This window comes from Silurus aristotelis, assembly GCF_946808225.1.
Source record: "Silurus aristotelis genome assembly, chromosome: 11".
Taxonomy (NCBI): Eukaryota; Metazoa; Chordata; class Actinopteri; order Siluriformes; family Siluridae; genus Silurus; species Silurus aristotelis.
This window is the reverse complement of record NC_139584.1, coordinates 7,733,252-7,753,926: the sequence shown is the minus strand read 5'-3', so window position 1 is coordinate 7,753,926 and position 20,675 is coordinate 7,733,252. Positions and strand designations below refer to the sequence as shown.

The 20,675-nt window shown below is 36.9% G+C and overlaps 2 protein-coding genes and 2 long non-coding RNA genes across 5 annotated transcripts in view; 2 read left to right on the top strand and 2 right to left on the bottom strand.

Moving 5' to 3' along the window:
• Window positions 1–6,586, top strand: part of LOC310733928 (tumor necrosis factor receptor superfamily member 14-like) — a 56,621-nt gene extending 50,035 nt beyond the window's left edge. Inside the window, exons 7-10 of one of the 2 annotated variants that reach the window (XR_014535908.1) lie at window positions 1,466–4,676; window positions 5,894–5,931; window positions 6,012–6,108; window positions 6,151–6,586. Coding sequence is in view for 1 of the 2 variants with exons in the window: in XM_083555453.1 (XP_083411579.1) it covers window positions 4,660–4,676; window positions 5,894–5,932 (56 nt within the window). In the remaining variant the exon portion in view is untranslated. Of the gene's footprint in view, window positions 1–1,465; window positions 4,677–5,893; window positions 5,936–6,011; window positions 6,109–6,150 lie in introns of those variants that run through there. The other variant, XM_083555453.1, reaches the window with a different exon arrangement.
• LOC310733968 overlaps window positions 1–14,132 on the bottom strand; it is a 152,698-nt gene extending 138,566 nt beyond the window's left edge. The window contains exon 1 of the long non-coding RNA XR_014535941.1: window positions 13,761–14,132. This is a non-coding gene — a long non-coding RNA (uncharacterized lncRNA). The remainder of the gene's footprint in view (window positions 1–13,760) is intronic.
• The window catches only part of LOC310733927 (tumor necrosis factor receptor superfamily member 5-like), a 30,708-nt gene extending 11,828 nt beyond the window's left edge, over window positions 1–18,880 (top strand). Inside the window, exons 7-13 of the mRNA XM_083555452.1 lie at window positions 14,139–14,228; window positions 14,458–14,579; window positions 14,672–14,821; window positions 15,310–15,394; window positions 15,828–15,844; window positions 16,840–16,898; window positions 16,988–18,880. Of these exons, the coding sequence (XP_083411578.1) occupies window positions 14,139–14,228; window positions 14,458–14,579; window positions 14,672–14,704 (245 nt within the window). The 3' untranslated portion in view covers window positions 14,705–14,821; window positions 15,310–15,394; window positions 15,828–15,844; window positions 16,840–16,898; window positions 16,988–18,880. The remainder of the gene's footprint in view (window positions 1–14,138; window positions 14,229–14,457; window positions 14,580–14,671; window positions 14,822–15,309; window positions 15,395–15,827; window positions 15,845–16,839; window positions 16,899–16,987) is intronic.
• LOC310733957 lies at window positions 18,200–19,106 on the bottom strand. Its single transcript, XR_014535924.1, has 2 exons — window positions 19,003–19,106; window positions 18,200–18,966 (listed from the first exon to the last, which is right to left on the bottom strand). It is a non-coding gene; the product is annotated as an uncharacterized lncRNA (long non-coding RNA).
• Window positions 19,107–20,675: the final 1,569 nt, after the last annotated feature.

Genomic DNA, 20,675 nt, shown 5'->3' with positions numbered 1-20,675 from the left:
GTGTTTAATTTTTATTTTAAACAATGCATAGGTTCATTAAGTTAAGGGGATACAATGATGTATGCAAATGTATTATGTATAATCTTTTCGAGAGTGCATTCAGAAAGTATTTAGACCCCCTTTACCTTTTTCAATTTTATTATGTTGCAGCCTGATACCCCTTCTTCTACTTCCTCTTTTGGCTGCTCCCCTTATGTTTGCCCACAGCAGACCTTCAGTCTCCACACCATCTTGTCCTCTACATCTGCCTCTTTCAACCAAACTACCTGCATGTCTTCCCTCACCATATCCATAAACCTCCCCCTTGGCGTTCCTCTTTTCCTCCTTCCTGGTGGCTCCATCCTCAGCATTCTCCTACCGATATACCCCATGTCCCTCCTCTGCACATGTCCAAACTATCTCAATCTCGCCTTCCTTACCTTGTCTTCAAAACGTCCTACATGCGCTGTCCCTCTAACAAATTAGTTTTTAATCCTGTCCATCCTCTTCACTCCCAACAAAAATCTCAGGATCTTTAGCTTTACTTCCTCCAGCTCCACCTCCTGTCTTTTACTCAATACCACTGTCTCTAAACTGTACAACATCGCAGGTCTCACCACAGTCCTATAAACTTTCCCTTTCACTCTTGCAGATATTCTTCTATCACAAATCACTCCTGCTATCACTCTTCTCCACCCACTTCACCCTGCCTGCACTCTTTTCTTCACATCTCTAACACACTCCATTACTTTTCACTGTTGACCCCAGGTACCTAAACTCCTTCACCTTTTCCACCTCTTATCCCTGCAACCGCACCACTCCACTTCCCTCCCTCTCATTCACACACCTGTACTCTGTCTTACTCCTACTGACTTTCATTCCCCTTCTGTCCAGCGTGTACCTCCACCTCTCCAGGCTCTTCTCAACCTACTACCTACTTTCACCACAAATCACAATATCATCCGCAAACATCATAATCCATGGAGACTCCTGTCTGACCTCGTCCTTTAACCTGTCAATCACCTCTGCAAACAGGAAAGGGCTCAGTGCCGATGCAGTCAAAACCACCTTGAACCAGTCTGTTGTTCCCACTGCACACTTCACTGCTGTCACACTGTCCTCATACATGTCCTGCACTACCCTCACATACTTCTCTGACACACCTGACTTCCTCATACAATACCACAACTCCTCTCTCAGCACTCTGTCGTACTCTTTCTCTAAATCCACAAACACACAATGCAACTACTTCTGACCTTCTCTATACTTCTCCATCATCATTCTCAAAGCAAATAATGAGTCTGTAGTGCTCTTCCTCGGCATGAAACCATACTGCTGCTCACAGATGGTCACCTCTTCTCTCAGCCTGGCTTCCACTACATTGTGTGACTGGTCAACTTAAATCCCTGACGTTACTGCAGGTCTACACAGCTCCCTTATTCTTAATGATCGGTAACAACGTCAACACTCCTTCTCCATTCCTCAGGCATCCTCTCACCTTTCCAAAATCTTGGAACCTGGTTAAAAACTCCACTGCCATCTCTCCTAAACATCTCCATCTGGTTTCATGCTCCTGAGGTTCCAGTGACCACTGTTCCTGCCCATCTTCCCTCCATGGATCTTCCCACTTCATCCAGGCCTGCCTCTGGATAGTGTTCTCTTCAACTGAAGGCCACTCTGTGCAGCTTGGGACTGTTTCTCATCAACGCCTTGGGTGGTTCCATGAAATTCTGGAGTAAGAACGGGCATTTCAAGGATGGATTGAACTGTAGTTAATGTCAGCATACTGCTACATTGACTCAGGACTACTTTTCGGTTCTGATCATCATCACTGCACCCCGCAACATAGTATATCTGCTATAAATGGACTTTTGGTGCAACCCAGATGAGGATGGGTTCCCTCTTGAGTCTGGTCCCTTTCAAGGTTTCTTCCTTATGCCATCTCGGGGAGTTTTTCCTTGCCACTTTCGCCACCGGCTTGCTCATCAGGGAGAAACTTACTTATAAAGAACATATTCACTTTTACTCACCACGTTATCTGTGTAAAGCTGCTTTGAGACAATGTTCATTGTTAAAAGCGCTATACAAATAAAAATTAATTGAATTGAAATGTGGGCCAACCGACTTTCCACTCTTTATCCTCTTAATCGCTGCTCTCACTTCCCCCTTACTAATCCTATCCACTTCCTGCTTCACCATCTCCACACCATCCAAGCTTCTCTCTCTCATTTTCCTTGTTCATCAGCTGTTCAAAATACTCCTCCGTCTTTTCAACACACTCTCCCCACTATTCAACACATTTCCATCTCCACCCTTTATTGCTCTTACTTATCCTTCCCAGCTCAGTCCCTCTGCCTGGCCAATCGCTACAAATCCTTTTCTCTTTCCTTAGTGTCCAACTTCACATACAGCTCCTCATTTGCCTTTTTCTTGGCTTTTGCTACATCCTTCTTCACCTGCTGCCGCATCTTCTTGTACACCTGCCTGTTTTTCTCATCACTCTGCCGATCCCAGTTCTGTTTTGCCAACCTCTTTCCCCTTATGATTTCCTGCACTTCCTCATTCCACCACTATCTCTTTGTCTTCCTTTCTCTTTCCTAATTCTTCTTTTAGAACTCACTCTTCTCCTCTTCTTCTTTACCTCCGATGCTGTCTAGTTAGACTGTGCCCTGCCAACTCCTTACAGTCTCCAATCTCCTTCAGGTTGCATCTCCTACATAGAAAATAGTCCACCTTTGTGCACCTTCCTCCACTCTTATACGTCATCCTATGATCCTCCTTTTTTTTTAAAAATAAATATATAACAGACATTTCCATCCTTTTAGCAAAATCTACCACCATCTGCCCTTCCACGTTTCTCTCCTTAAGGCCATACCTACTCATCACCTCCTCATCACCTCTGTTCCCTTCACCTACATGCCCGATAGTCTTACCCAATCACCAATCGTTCTTTCTTAGGTACACCATCACCTTATTAGAAACTCTCTTCACCTTCACTACACTCACTGTACTCTTCCTTCAGAATCACCCCTACACCATTTCTCTTTCCATCCACACCATGGTAGAACAGTTGAAACCCTCCTCCAATGTTCCTGGCCTTACTTCCTTTCCACTTGGCCTCCTGAACACACAACATATCTACCTTTCTCCTCTCCATCACATCAGCTAACTCTCTCCCTTTACCAGTCATAGTACCAACATTTAAAGTGCCAACCCGAAACTCCACTTTCTTACACTTCTCCTTTCTCCACTGTCACTGTAGATGTCTTCCTCCTCTATTTCTCCTTCGGCTGACAGTAGCCCAATCTCCACCGGTTCCCTGTTTGCTAACGATACCTGTGGCCGTCGTTGGTAACCTGGGTCTCGACCGATCCACTATGAAATTCTGATTTGTGATCCACATATTTGATTTGGCACGTTTTACGCTGGATGCCTTTTCTAACGCAACCCTCCCCATTGAGCCGGGCTAGGGAAAGTACTAAGAGTGCACTGGCTTGTGCAACCATAATGGCTGGGTTTCTTGTCCTCTACATCTGCCTCTTTCAAATCAACCACCTGCATATCGTCCCGTACCACATTCCAAAACCTCCTCCTTGACCTTCCTCTTTTCCGGCTGCCTGGCAGCTCCATCTTCAGCATTCCTCTACCGATATACCCCATGTCCCTCCTCTGCACATAACCAAACTCTCTCATTTAGGCCTCCCTCACCTTGTCTCCAAAATGTCCTATTTGCATTGTCCCTCTCATAAACTCGTTTTTAATCCATCATCATCACTTATTCAACATCTTCAGCTCTGCTACCTCCAGCTCCACCTTCAGTCTTTTAATCAATGGCACTGGCTCTAAACCATACAACATTGCAGGTCTCACCACGGACCAGATGTCACACCAAGTACCTTGCTAGTTGTCACCCTTATTACTTTTGCAGTAGTTGCCTAAGCATCAAGCACCTCCACCACCTATCCCTCATCTGACCTCTTCCCTAAAATCTCACACAACAGTCTACCTTTTTATCAGTTTCCACAAAATTTTTTCAGTCCTCACACTGCTGCTTTTCCTAATGAACTCCAAAGCCATCTGACAGACCACCATCCAGTGTTGTCTAGCTACAACATACCTTACCAACAGTCTCTAATTAATACAGTCTGCAATCTCTTTCAGGTTGAATTTCCTGAATAGAATATAGTCCACCTCTGTGCCCCTTCATCCACTCCTATATGCCACACTATGCTCCTCCAACTTCCAGCTTCGGAGCTGAAGGAAAGAGCAGTAAGATGCACACCGGTGACTTATTGGACTAGTCAGTGTGCTCTGTTTTAGTTGCCAGTGACGAGGATATACAAAAGTATAGAGAAAAGAGCCTTGAGAGAGAGAGAGAAACACAGAGCAGAGCTGAGCGTGGGCATATGTGTGGAGATATGTATAGTTAACCAGTTAGTCTTCTGAAATATAGGGTTGAACTGCGAATGTGTCTGTGTGTTGGTGTGTGTGCCCAAGCATGATTATTACCAAGGAAAGTGTTAGGGTGAGGATGAATGTGAATAAATAAAGGCCTCTCTGCTTGGTATTATCAGGCTACAACATAAAATTGAAAAGAATGAAGGGGGTCTGAATAATTCTGAATGCACAGCATTTGTTTAATGTTCATATATGGCTCTTTTTTCTTGTTTTGTTTTGCAGATATCAGACAACTAAGAGTAAGTGCTTAATTTTTTAATTAATATTAAATATTAGTTTGACCTATTTACCTGTTTTTCTACTTAAGTTTAATATACATGTTTACATACTTAAATTACGCAATTTTGCCATCAATATTATTAAACGTGTTTAATAATATTGATGGCAAAATTATTAAACGTGTTTAAACCTTTTATGAAGCTATTGGGGGGTGACAATAGGAATCTTGTCTAGGAGGCCAAAAAAGGCTAGAAATGGCCCTGATCCTAGATATAAAAATAAGTAACAGGTTCCATGCAACTTTTTTCTTTTGATGCATACCAGAATACCAGTACACTTCATGTTACAGAAAATTTACTTTGCCATTAAATAAGTACGATCTTTACCAAATTTAAACTTCAAAAATTAAACTTTGTTAACTCTTTTATTAATTTTTTTTTATCTTTGTTAAATACAGCCAACACAAAAGTATTTAAGTTTTCTTTTCTCCCAGAAGCACACAGCAGTGCAGCCTTTGGTGATTTCTTTGTTCTATCACTCTGTAATGAATAGTTAAGGCTGGTAATTTTTAGCCTGTAGTGCGAAATTAGGGAAAACCAACTGTGATTCTTTTTATGTATTATATTTAGACTATACTGATGTAGTATCCATATTCATACCCAGAATAGCAGCCTCAGGCAGCTTTTTTTTTTCAGCTGAATGGAATGGTAAATGAGATTGTTGTTTTTAACCGTCATCTTGTTTAGTGTTGGAAAGAAGAAAGTCAGACAGATTGGATAAATAATGTATTTAACTGTTCACATCAGTGCGTAAGTTGTGCCAGTAATACCATAAATATGACTTGATGATAGTTACATGATATACAAATGAGGGATGGATGATTTGGTGTTCACAATGAAAATACAAAATTTTTATTTTTATTTTTTAGAGAAACACATTTAAGGATATGGTGTGTCCTCATATCAACCCTCTATTCATTTATTTTAATTTCAGTTATTGTTATATGCAGAAAACTAGGTCTACTGTTTTTTTTTTCCCTTTTTAGGACGGGTACTTGTACTCTTTACAATACAGCTGAAATCTGATTAAATGTATTTTGCTGAATAGACTATGAATCTTCTCTTACATGTTGGGTTAGTTAAGTAATGGTTATTTGCAGCCATACTTTACAATAGTAAGATGGAATCCTTATTAGATTAGTTATAGATCTCTTAATGCTGTTTATTTTTGCAAGCAGGTTCCAGTAGAGGAAACAAATCCAGCAACCAGTAAATAGTAAGAGCTTTCCCTGCCATAATGTCACAAATAAATATGAAAGCTGTTCCGTAATATATGCTGTGATTGCTTTCCTCTAGGGAAAAAAAAACAGGAAACAGATTCACCTAAATGTAGCCAGGAACACTTTGCCTTGGACACCTCTGTGAAATCTGAATAACTCAATGAGGATTTCTGGTGCAAATTTGAAATGTAACTATACGTTACTATGATTTACAGACTGAAATCCACCAGCATCTGTGTAATGTGAGCAAAGGAACTTCAGAACGAGTCACTTTATGCCCATGGAAAGGACTGTTTAAACATTAGCTTTCTCTGCTGAAACATGGATCCTGTCAGAGTTTCTTATTTTCTTCTCTCGCTGTTGCTCACTTATTTTTAAGACACTGATGATGTCAATCATAAAAAAGGTGATTTTTTTTTACTGTATGGCCAATCAGCTCTATTAATGCAAAACATTATAATCTATGAGACACTAAATATGATTGTAGCACTGTCATTTTGAGGTTAATGTAGTTTTTATTAAACTACCAAACCATATAGCAATAATAAACTACACCCATCAGCAGGAAACTCGATAGCATTAAGTAAATTGCATTTAAATCTTTTTTAGCCTATATTTCACACTTTCCTGATAGAGATCAGTGAAATAAAAACAAATTGTTTATTTTATCTTACATAGATACACAGTGTTGGTCAATAGGCACCATCCGTGATGGTTTTGTTTTTAAATTGTCATTATTGGTGCTATTTTCTTGCTCTTGTGCTCATTTTTGAGTGTTAAGACAAAGTTAAAACCCACATGCCTTTTCATATTCATATTGTGTACATTTTTACTGTCTTTTATAAAATAAAATAAAAAGATTAAATGTAGAATGCCAATTATGTACTCTTGATTTTTTCTTTTACGTCATATTGTTGTTGAATGCGCAGTTCGGATTGTTCATCTTAAACAATAGTTCAAGTGTCAGGGTGCGAGTGAAACAGGAGGCGGATGATGTGAAAGAGAGAGAGATATACACACACGAGCACACACGCACGGCGGTCCTTGGGTAAAGAGTCCGAGGCACGCTGGGGGAGAAGTGTAGCTGATCCGAGATGTGCGGGGAGGAGAAGCGCAGCTGCTACCGGATAGTAGAGTCCGAATGGAACGGACAGCATGGAGTACTGCATGTAACTCGGAAGCCATACAGCAGTACGTAAAGCCTAACACATTCAGCCGCACGTAGAGTCCAACATATGCAATAACGAACGGCGAGTGAATGTGAGTGAGGGGTTTATGTAGGAGCGGGGTGGAGTGATGATGAGCTTCAGGTGTGCGTGGTTAAACCTGGAGCTCTAGAGAGAGTGGAGGCATGATTGGTGATGAGCTTCAGGTGTGCGTGGTTAAACCTGGAGCTCCAGAGAGAGTGGAGGCATGATTGGTGATGAGCTTCAGGTGTGCGTGGTTAAACCTGGAGCTCTAGAGAGAGTGGAGGCATGATTGGTGATGAGCTCCAGGTGTGTGTGGTTAAACCTGGAGCTCTAGGGAGAGCGGAGGCATAGAGAGCCCCAAAGGGGGGCGTGGCAGGTGGATCCCTGACATCAAGTTTATATTGTTGCTTTTTTTCTTTTTTATAACTTGCACTGAATTTATATTGCATGAGAATAGAACCAGAAGAAACTTAAACATAACTAATGATGTGTTGAAGTTTCTTTGAGTTATTATTTAACATTTTTGTAAAAAGTCTAATAGAAGCTTTGTGGAGTCTCTTCATCTTTTGACTGTTTTTAATCTAAGTAACTAACGTTTTTTTATGGAAACATTTTTTAAATAAATTAAACTGTATTGAAAAATAACTGTGTATTGAAGAATAAAGACTTTTCAGGATGTGTTATAACTGGAAAATAATAAACTTAATGGTAAAAAAGAGTAACCTTGCTCTCATGTTTATTATACTGCTATGACAGCACTATTCAGGGAGGCGGTTCATAAAAAAAAAAAAAAAAAAAAAAAAAAAGTCAACTGTTTAGTTCATTTAAACATTTCATAAATTTTTTCCAGAACTAAAACATTTTATTGGCTAATTTTTTTGTCCAACTCTGACTTAAATTATTCAATAAAATCTAACATTAGATAAACACAAAAAAAGTCTATATTACATTATTCCTTTAATAAGATTCAATCACCCACAACATTGAGATTTAAACACATGCTCACAATGACGAATAAATCAGATGTCGATGTTTAAAAAGAGTAACATGCACAGTACCTGAGTCGACTCTCAAATTTTTTTTAAGTAACAGATCAAGGAACCAACTGTATCTCAGTTTATTTTAGACTAATATATTTCAAACTAATGTATAATGTAAGTTGCAGCTTCATTTTGTGCAAATTAATATTATTTGAATGGTCAGAGCTGATTTCTACCGAGGACCATCTCACCATTATCACCGGTTACCTGGGTGTGTTTTACTAAAATCAGAGACTTCGTTTAACAAAGATTAAACTTTTACAAGTGAAAAATTGCATTCAAGAAATTATTTTTTAATAATTAATAATTGTTTTCTGAAAAAACAAATTTTCTCCAGATTTTGTTCCTTATTTGCAGTTATAATAACCAACACTTTTCTGGAAAGGCTTTCTACAATTTGGGATTGTGACTTTGGTGATGTGTCTAATTCAACCTATTGACGTCCCAACTGTGAGTTCAGATGTCAGACAGTGGGTTATGTTGTGAAGTTATAGTTCGTCATCCCAGAGGCATTCAGTAAGGATGAAGTCAGGGCTCTGTGCAGGCCACCTGCATTACTGTCATGTCTAAAACTATTAACCACCATATTAACTGCTCATCTCAACCAAAAACAGAAATATTAGCCATTATGTGCACAAGTTCACCCAATGCTGTGAAACCAATCTGTCAATTTTTCTCTGACCTCGTATCAGCAGGTGTTTTCACCCATTACATTTGAGTAATCTCCATTTTAGTTCAATCTAAAGAATGTCACAAAACCACAGTAACTGTAAGGGTTAATGAGAGAATATTCCTTCTAACTGTGCCACTGACTGAGAAAAAGGGACATTCATCTGCTAAAAAGGTTTCTACTCGAATAAAGGACTGCATGAAGAACGAATGGAATAAACCAAGTGTCAATGACCAGCCAGAAGAAACAGTCCGTACTGTGGCCATCCCCTTCTACTGCATTGTACAGAATATCCAACATATGATTTTGCATAAATTTGAAATGGTTTTCAGTATTTTGTCAAATATAATGTACATTTAGGACATAACAATGAATGGTGTATACATAAAATGTGTAGTTATGTTTTTATACATAGTGCTGCTTGTAGTATCAAAAGTATCAGCAGCCATTGAAACGAAGAGACACCTGCTTTCCAGAATATACATTTCAAGAAGGTCTGTTTCATTGAAGAAGAAAAAACTAAACTAAAAGAGCAATTTTGTGAGTATACAGAGGCAAAAAATAGGGTATACAGCATTTTAAGTTAAAACATGCCTGTTAGATTTTTTTCATGCCCAAACGAAACTTAATTCTTGGAGGTTTTCCCTGCGATCTAAGATGCTTGTGGTGCCTTTTCTGATATCAGGGAAGAATCACACAGCACACAGAATGGCTTATGTTCTTCTTTGGTTTATTGCAGACAACAGAAAGCCTGACCTAAAACTGTTCCTGATTGGGTAAGAAGACATATTAACCAGAGATGTGTGAGCCCAGACAAAGACATTCCATGTACCTTACATACTCATGTCGTAAAGATCCTGTAGACACTTAACAGATAAAAAAAGGAATGTGTTTAGAGAACCAGTGTGAGGCCCATCTTAACACTAACTATGCCAAATAGAAATAAGTAATTAGACTGGTTACTGAGGTAATGTTCCGTTTACAGCCACTCTGACTGTGGGAAAAAAAGTCAATCTGCTGCAAAACTTTCAGTTCAGCTACAGACGAAATGGAGGACCACATGGAGAAGGGAGAGAGACAAATCTCATTATCGATTATTATCCTGTGTGACACATTTTTAGTGATTGTAGAAGTCCTGTTATAGCCAGGGTGTAAGGTTCAAATTGTGTGTGTGTGTGTGTGTGTGTGTGTGTGTGTGTGTGTGTGTGTGTGTGTGTGTGTGTGTGTGTGTGTTTTAATCAGGACATTACTGTATAGTATCTTTGACGGTGATGAGGTTTTTGCTCTTGTACACTTATACAGAAGATCCGGACAATTTTTTTTTAAAGGTTTTACGAACCTTTATCATTTCTTCATGCGTTAACCTGTTTCAAGCAACCACAAATACTCATTATTAAATATTTGCATATAATATTTGGAATTGGCAGTATAATATTACCCACTAAACGGTACATCACCATTATATTAAATTATTTCTGTCAAATATTTTCCCTCTGGTTTATTTGTAAATGCATTCTTTTCAGAATGACATGCACACTATGTCTGGTTTTACATCAGTAACTATATTTGAAAGGTATGGTTGTAAAATCCTATTACCTTTTATTCCACCACACACATATTAAGAGTTTCAGATATTGGTTTTTTTTTCCATATATTGAAAAGCAAAAAAAAAAAAAAAAGTATTTAATATAAATATATATATATATATATATATATATATATATATATATATATATATATATATATATATATATATATATATATATACAGTATATATATCACACACATATATATTGTCAAGGCGGAGAAACCTAGCCAAAAAATGAGGAAACAGAGACGAGGTTTTAATGAAGGAAGCCAGAATACACGTACACACATGCACAGATCCCAGCCGTACCACGAGAGTCCATATAATCCGTACAAACCTTTAGAAAGGTAAAATTCACAGAGTTTGAGTAATCCTTGAAGGCAAATTCCATAGAATCTCAAATCTCCAGAGAAAGGTAAAGTCCAAGGAACATAAGTAATCCAAGGAGTGTAGTCCGTGAATGCTCTCCTAAGCAACTAGTAGAACGGTTTGTACAGGAAGTCTTTGGATGCACAATAATAAAATTTTGCATTCACTTAAACTTGGAAACCCAAACCTGTTCCAGCATGGAAATGCCCCTGTGCACAAAGTGAGCTCCTTGAAGATATAGTTTACATGCTTGATCTTGAGTGGCCTGCTATAGAGCTCTGATGTCATCCATACTGAACACCTTTGGGATGATTTGGAACACTGACTGCACCCCAGGTCTCCTCACCTACATCAGTAAATGACTTTTGTAATACCCTTGTGGCTGATGAAAACAAAGATCAATAAGCACACTCCAAAATCTAGTGTAACAGCTTCCCAAAAGAGTGGAGGGAATTTTAAGAGCAAATTAGGACTAAACGTGGAATGTAATGCTCAAAAATCACATTCCATGCTTATGACCAGGTGACCCAATACTTTAAAATATATTTGTATATGTATGTGTGTATATACACTCACCGGCCACTTTATTAGGTTACTTACTAGTACCAGGTTGGACCCCCTTTTGCCTTGAGAACTGCCTTAATCCTTCGAGGCATAGATTCAACAAGGTACTGGAAATATTCCTCAGAGATTTTGGTCCATATTGACATGAAAGCATCACGCAGTTGCTGCAGATTTGTCGGCTGCACATCCATGATGCGATCTCCTGTTCCACATCCCACAGGTGCTCTATTGGATTGAGAACTGGTGACTGTGGAGGCCATTTGAGTACTGTGAACTCATTGACATGTTCAAGAAACCAGTCTGAGATGATTGCCGCTTTATGACATGGCGCATTATCCTGCTGGAAGTAGCCATCAGAAGATGGGTAGACTGTGGTCATAAAGGGATGGACATGGTCAGCAACAATACTCATGTAGGCTGTGGCATTGACACGATGCTCAATTCGTACTAATGGGCCCAAAGTGTGCCAAGAAAATATCCCCCACACCATTACACCACCACCACCAGCCTGAACCGTTGATACACGGCAGGATGGATCCATGCTTTCATGTTGTTGACGCCAAATTCTGACCCTACCATCCGAATGTCGCAGCAGAAATCGAGACTCATCAGACCAGGCAACGTTTTTCCAATCTTCTATCGTCCAATTTTGGTGAGCCTGTGCGAATTGTAGCCTCAGTTTCCTGTTCTTAGCTGTCAGGAGTGGCACCCGGTGTGGTCTTCTGCTACTGTAGCCCATCCGCCTCAAGGTTCGACGTGTTGTGCGTTCAGAGATGCTCTTCTGCACACCTCGGTTGTAACAAGTGTTTTTTGAGTTACTGTTGCCTTTCTATCAGTTTGAACCAGTCTGGCAATTCTTCTCTGACCTCTGGCATCAACAAGGCATTTGCACCCACAGAACTGCCGCTCACAGGATATTTTCTCTTTTTCTGACCATTCTCTTTAAACCCTAGAGATGGTTGTGCTTAAAAATCCCAGTAGATCAGCAGTTTCTGAAATACTCGTCTGGCATACTCGCAGTTTCTGAAATACTCGTCTGTTGGTGCCCGTCTGGCACCAACAACCATGCCACGTTTAAAGTCACTTAAATCACCATTCTTCCCCATTCTGATGCTCGGTTTGAACTGCAGCAGATCGTCTTGACCATGTCTACATGCCTAAATGCATTGAGTTGCTGCCATGTGATTGGCTGATTAGAAATTTGCGTTGACGAGCAGTTGTACCTAAAAAAGTGGCCGGTGAGTGTATATTTGTGTCTGTTATTCACCACTGATATTGATAACCGCCACTCTGAATTAGTGTTTTTAAACAATACACTAAAATTCATAGCAGAAAATGGTATGATTGTGGAGTAAAATTACACAACATTCTGTGGAATATGTATGTAACACATTTTTTACCATTGCATCTTAAAGCTCCTTACTACATTTAAAGTGATAACTATGCTACAGATCAATGAGTGACTCATGAAAAATAGTAAACTTTAAAGTAAATAATTTGTGTTAAGTTAAAACATGAGATGATTCAAAGACAACAAATGATCCTATAATAAAGAAGGATGTGTAAAAAAAATAAAATCTTTGCATTTAAAAGTAAAAACAGAATTTTTCTAAAATAATTCTTAGATTCTAGGTTTTTCCCCCTAAAACACATTTCTCCTTTAACAAGACCACCATAAATTCAAATCTGTGCAGTACAGGGTTGGGAAACACTGCATCCTTAAAAGCACAGATGACTGGTTCTATTGTGAAACTTTTGTGTGCTGCACTGGAGTGAATTTTAATTGTGACTTTATTTAAAGGCAATAAATCCTCAGATACAGTTTGTGAACCGTGTCCATCAGGATTTTTTTTACACATACACACACACACACCCCACCCAGTGATCTACTGCATTACTGGTGTGGCATCTTTGACAAAGGCGAGTTTACAAACTGTGGGATGGTCAAATCTGGACAAATATGATCCAGAAGATTTTTATTTATTTATTTATTTATGTAGTATTATATATGTATATATTTGCATTCACCCACTTTATCTTATCTAACTGCTTTATTTGGGTCATGGTCCTGGTGGATCCAGACTCTATCCTGAGAACTCTACAGATTTAGGGAGCTGGTAGGTATGTGGTTAAGGTTACTGATCGGAAGGTCTGGGGGTTCAAGCCTTTTTATCGCTAAGCTTGGGTTAAGCTTATCGCTAAGCTGTGGGACGAATAAAGGTTCATCTTATCTTATCTTATCTTAAGCTTCCACTCTTGAGCTGTATTATAGCTGACCCTGAGCTCTGACCTGACCTGATATGCGAAGAAAGAACTTCACAGTACTTAAATGTACATGTTACAAGCAAAAAAAACATCAGCTGTGACAGAAAAACACATTAAATCCTACAATGTGTACAACCACCTAGTGGAATGTTTTAGGAGTTGAGAAGAAGAGTGCATGGAGAAAGTCAGCACACAGCCAGTTACCCAGAGCTCAGGATCACACCAGAGATATTGTTACAAACTTGTGATTTATGTCAGTTTATAATTAGATATATTGGTGACATCACATTAATTAGATTAGACCTTGTTTATTTTTTTAAATAAATATGTATTTTATAGTTTCTAATTTATTCCAATCATATAATTAATAAGGAAAGTGAATACATTTTGATAGGAGAGGTCTCCACATATTTGGCTGATTTTTGTGATTCTTATGATTTGTGTTTAGACTTAAACAATCATTCAATATTGTACTTGCTTCAGAAGTATTTACATGCATTTACTTCTTTCAAAACAGGTGTTTATGCTCTTAAAACATTTGGAGCTACATGCAGGCACGGTGAATATCTATCAACAGATGGAGAATGCTGTCCAATGTGTAACATAGGTATGACATGATGATACTTAGTTAGTTCATTCATTAATAAAATAGATCAGAATAGAATGTAAACCTCTCTGTGATTTTTAAAGTGATTTATATTTATTTGTCTTTTTTTACACCAAAATATACTGATGCTTAGTTGATGTAGAGAAATTAAAACCATGATTTTATTCATATTTGGCACTAATAAAAATGTTTTAAAAACATTTTTGTTCATATTATTTTTGTTCTGCAGGGTTGGTAGTTCTCAGAGGCTGTACTGATGATTACAGTACAACATGCACTCCTTGTACTAAAGGAACATTCATGAATGTGCCTAATGGTCTAAACAGTTGTTTTCCATGTAAATCCTGTGAGGTAAATATTAATGTGCCAATTTTAATGTCTTGAGTATTTTATGTTCAATATTTAAATCCTCAGTATTTTCTAATCTAATGTTCTGTTTTTAGGGCTTTATATTTTGCAAAACTGTAGCCCAATAAAGGACACAGTCTGTGAGGTCTTGGATGGGTATTACTGTGCACAGCACTCAGATGGAGAATGTTCTCTTGCAATGAAACACAGTGAGTGTAAACCAGGAGAACAAATAAAAACTCCAGGTGAGAACTAAAGCCTCAGTCATTCATCTGATCAGGGTCACATTAAAAATACCACTCGGTATCTATGTTTTGAACACAATTTATATCTATAATAATAATTTCATGATAATGGAGCTGTGTTTGGCCAAATAATGAAACATTAAAATATGTATCTAAAATAAGAAATTTTTCCATTGCACCTAAAAGCTCCTCACTACAATTAAAAAAATATTGTAATAGTTTCAATAGCACTTAATTTCTATAAAGTCATTTTTAAAACTTCATAATGGAGGGTTAAAAAGGCAACAAATTATCTAATAAAAGAATTTTTATTCTTTGCATTTTTTGAAATGATTTGTTTAGATTTTAGGGTTTTCCCCTTAAAACACATTTTACAGTTGTGCAGTACAGAGAGATTTCAGGTGCAGGGTTAAATACAGATGACTGTCCTGTTGTAAAACTGTTGTGTGCTTCACTGTAGTGAATTTGAATTATGACTTTATTTACAGGCACGAGGGTCTCAGATACAGTTTGTGAAATGTGTCCATCAGGATTTTATTCTCCTGAAGGTGTGAAATGCGTTAAATGGACTGAGTAAGTCATTTATTTATCATGTGAGCTATAATATATTTGTTTGTCTGTTGCATTGTTTATCTCTCAGGTGAAGTGTTTTACATTGTCTAAAAGTTATTTTTTTCCCCTTCAAGCTGTTCGCTCATTGATGAGTTTGTGGATGAAGAAGGCACTTCTGTTAGCGATGTTAAATGCAAACCGACAAGGAGTAGACATGGTCTTTATAGCAGCTTTACTAACCAGAGTTTTTTTCACTATTATTATTATTATTTTTAAATCGGATGCACAAAATAATTAAACCTGAGTAGTGTTCAGTGTTTCATTTCAATGCATCAGCTCATTAAGTGGAAATAGTGGCATGTGTACAAATGGTTACTGTATAATATTACTATTTATATTGTAAGTGCTTGTTTTATACTTAATTTTGGCTGTTTTTCTTTGTTTTATTTTGCAGATAGCAGAGAATTATTAGTAAGTACTGACTTGCTTAAATATTAACACCAGTATTTGTTTTTCTTTTTATTTGTTTTAAAATTCATGTTACAGAAAACTGACTTTGCCCAAAAAAATAAGTTGATCTTAACCAATTCATAACATGATTACATTTTGTTAACTCGTTATGCTTGTATATGCTTTTTGACTGTCTTTAACAAACTAGTATTAAGGTTTAACAGTGCAGCTTTTAGTGAGTTACTTGTTCTATCACAGTTTTTTTCAACTCAGTAATGAATAGTTAAGACTGTAACCAAAATGAGATTCAGTTCCTTTATTGTATTTGGATTATGCTGATGTAGCTTCCGACTTTACTGTCATTCACGACTGAGATTATTAGTCAACAGAGCCAGTATGGTTCTGAAGAAGTTATGTTTTTATACAGCTGAAGAGAAATTAGTAAGTTTAGTTATTTTTAATTATACCTTACAGTTTTAAACAGAACAGTTGGTTTACTGGTGACTTTTTTTTTTTAGGAAGGATACTTTTACTCTCCAGAACACAGTTGAATCCTGATTAGCTGTTGTTAGCTGAACAGTCAAGTTTTTTTTTTATTTTTTTTTTCTTCGATTAATCGGATAAAAACCTATATATTTTAAAATTAGATGTTTTGCTTATTATAACTAAAAAAACCTAATTCAGGGTATTCATGCATAAAACTGTACTTAAAAAATGCAAAAGCCACATATTAAGTTTAACTATCTTTAATTTAGACATTTTAAAGCTTATAATGGCTGCTTGTTGACGATGCAAAAAAACAGCTAACCGACTTGATTTAAAACGAAAAAATATGCATTGGTATGCAAATGTACAATCATTCGCCCAAACCCACAACAGTGACAAAGTGCTGATTACACAACCTACTCTACTTAACATACTCAACCTACTCTTGTTGCCCTACTTTACATTTGTAAGGACATGTAGTGTTTGGATTTGTTGTCAATTTCTTAATGTTGTTTATTGTTTGCATACAGGTTCCCACAGAGGAAACAGATCCTCACAATGCAAGTTGTGCATCATCAACCAGTAAGGGGTAAGATCTTCTCCTGCCTTCAGGTCACAAATGCATAGAAAAGCTAGTCCATAATATAGAAGATAAATGCTATTATTACTTTCCTCTAGGGAAAACTTTCTGGTAACAGATTCACCAGCAGTAAACTGATTGTAACAAAGAACAAAATCAGATGCTCTGAATTGGTGAGTCAGAATCTGGGTTAGGTTTCCTGCAAGATTGGGGCTGCATTTCTGCAAATGGATCTGGAGATTTGGTCTGGATTAATAGCTTCCTCAATGCTGAGAAATACAGGCAGATAATTATCCATCATGCTATGGCATCAGGGAGGCATCTGATTGGCCTCAAATTCATTCTGTAATACTTTAATTCAGCTTCACTCCTTTCAGCTACTTAGGTGACTTTTGATGGACACTGGATACATATGAATTAATAAAAGGTTCTGTACAGTTAAGGATTATAGTTTCTTTACTTAAATATGTGAGTTAAAATTAAACATTTTGGACTTATTTTCTATAAGAATCCGGTGCATTTTTCTAACTTCTAACCTCTTTTCTAACTACAAATTTTCTAATGTTGCTCATTTTATAGCTGGAATTCTTTGTTAAATGCTGTTTTCACCATACATTTTGTGTGCTGTCTGACAGCAGATCAGTTTATAATTGTTTGTAAATAAAATTTAACAAAAGATTTTACATATTAATGTGAACATTTGTGGTATTGTGCATAACATGTACTGGTATCCTGGAAATCATTTCAAAATGACAGACTTCCTAACACGTTTTTTTATTTTAATGCTCTTATGTAAACTTGTTCCTATGGTTTAAAATGTTAAATGTTACTATGCCTTACAGACTGATATCCACCAGTATCTTTGTAATGTGAACAAAGTGACTGGGGTATGAAGCTCCAAAAAGAGATCCGATCATAAAGACAGGCACTGTATTGCCTCTGGAAAGGACTGTTTAAATAGTTGCTCACTCTGCTGAAATGATGCCTGTCAAAATTATTTTTTACTATATGGACATTCAGTCCTATAAAAATACAAAACATTTAAATCTATTTCACACTAAGTATGATTGTAGCATCCCCAATTTTGAGGTTAATAGTTTTTGTTTTAATTAATCTACCAATTTATATAGCAATAATAATCTAAATTCATCAGCAGGAAACTCAAGAGCATTAAAATGTCATTGCACTTAAATCTATTTTAGCCCATATTTCACACTTTCCTGACAGAGATCAAGGAGATTAAACATCAATAAATGAAGACACATTAATGCAGGTGCACCTACTGTATGTAAAATAAGAGGCTTACAGCCTTTTATTTTACATAGTTACACATGCATTCATTTCTTTTGTTGGTAAATTAGCACACCTTTGGTCAAGTCAGTGATGAAATCTGGGGGAAATTGGTTATTTGTTTTGGTTACTTACATCTATTTCAATTGTGCAACCTTGTACTAATTTTCATTTATCATTTATTTGTGATGGTTACTTACATATATTTCAACTGTGCAACCTTAAGCTCATTTTCAATTACCATTTATTTGTTTTGGTTACTTACATATATTTCAACTGTGCAACCTTGCGCTCATTTTCAAGTGTGTCTCCATACACACTCAAAACCAAACTGTGGTTTAGAGTCAAAACCACAGAGTCAAAATTGCCTTTTCAAATCAACAGCATGCTTTTTCTGTAAATTACTTGCAGCTTTTTATTAGCTTTTAACTGCCTTGTATAAAAAGTATAAAGTGCCATTTATATACTCTTTAAAGATTTCCTTTTTGTGTTTTGTTTTAAGTTAATGTTTTTGAATGCTTAAATCTGATTGGTGTGAATATACTAATTATTGTCCAAATAACAACAGCTCTTATTATAGTTTTAGCTGCAAATCACAAGTTTATATCAATGCATTGTTGTTTTTTGTAGTTTTTAAAACTTGCACTAGAACTTATATTGCATGATGACACATTTTTTAATAAAAGCTAATAAGAACTAAATTGTTTTGTGAAAACTTTTTTTTAATAAATAAAAATTGTGTTGAACAAGTGCTGTGTATTACAGAATGAAGACACTAAAGGATTTGCTATTACTGGAAAAGAATCAACTTAATGATGGTAACAGTAACTTTGCTCTAATGTTTATTATACTGCTATGAGACCAGTATTGAGGAAGTCAGATCACGAATAAGAGTTAAATCTGTAGTTCCTTAAAGTTGTCTTTTTTCATGAACAATGAAGTTAATTATACTACTGAGACCAGTATTTAGGAAGTCAGATCATGAATAAGAGTTACATTTTAGTTCATCAAAGTTGTCTTTTTTCATGAACAAATCATTTTTAATGTCCCATGAGATTATTAAATGAAATATAACATTAAATAAACACAATAACCTTAATGTACAGTGAATTTTATTACATATATTTACGTAATAAAATCAACTAGAGACTGCTTTGACAGAAAGAAGTATTCTTGCTTTAGTGAGATTCAATCACACACAACACTGTGAGTCAAGTCAAGTCAAGTCAAGTTTATTTCTATAGCGCTTTTCACAACAGACATTGTCTCAAAGCAGCTTTACAAAAATCAACAGTTAAGGTGAATGGTGTGCATTTATCCCTGATGATCAGCCATGGTGACTGTGGCAAGGAAAAACTCCCTTAGATGTAATGAGGAAGAAACCTTGAGAGGAACCAGACTCAAAAGGGGAACCCATCCTCATTTGGGTGACATCAAGAGTGTGATCATAAATCTTTCAACAATACAGAACACTGAAGAGAGAACTAACATGAGCACTGGAGTATAAGATTATAAGTAATGTTCTTTCTACAGTCTTATACAGTCTTTATAGTTATAAAACTAGGAGCTACTGAGCAACTCATAAAATTACTCAACATTTGTGATCATCACAGATCCAACACCAGCTTTTCCATGCCAGAGCCTTTAAACACTCCAGGAGGTCCTATGTCAAAACTCCACACATGTAGTGGGATCCAATTGGCACTGGTATGTCCCCAGATGGTTCAGGATGTTTGCGAGTTCGGCATTTACTTCTTCAAAGGTCCATAATCTTCATGAGGTGGGACGTGACTGGAGCTGGCCAAACCTCAGGATGGGGAGAGAAAGAGAAGCAGTGGAGAGAAATTAGCGTAGCTGCTGTTCATGATATTAACAGCACAAGTTGATAATGTACATGTGATCAGTACACATGTGAGTCAAACACATGGTTCAAAATTCACACTGTTGTTGATGTTTAAAAAGGGAAACATATACAGTACATTAGTTGGCTCTCATCTTTTTTCCTAAAAGAACCAGATCAAGGCACCAACTAACATGGAAGAGTAACTTTGTGATACACAGCATTAACTGCATGCCAGCACAAGTTTATTTCTATTTAAAACAACCTGCAAAAAGTATTTCAAACTACATTATAATATAAGTGGCAGCTTTGTTTTGTGCAAATTAGTTTTCTTTAGATGACTGTTCAGAGCTGATTTCTATTGAAAAGTGCAGAACACTTGCAGCTCAGATCTCCGTCACCATCATCACCAATTATTCAAGTTAAGTCAAGTCAAGTCAAGTCAAGTAAGCTTTATTGTCATTTCATCCATATACAGTGCAGTACACAGAAAAACAAAACAACATTTCCCAGGACAAATGTGCTACAGGGAACATAAATTAACGAAAGGAACACAGAAGTACACATGACTCTAAACTAACAACACAAAGTGCACATGTGCAACAAACAGTCACTGCAAAAGATCACTTGGTGTTTTCCCAGTTTTCAACTCTCCA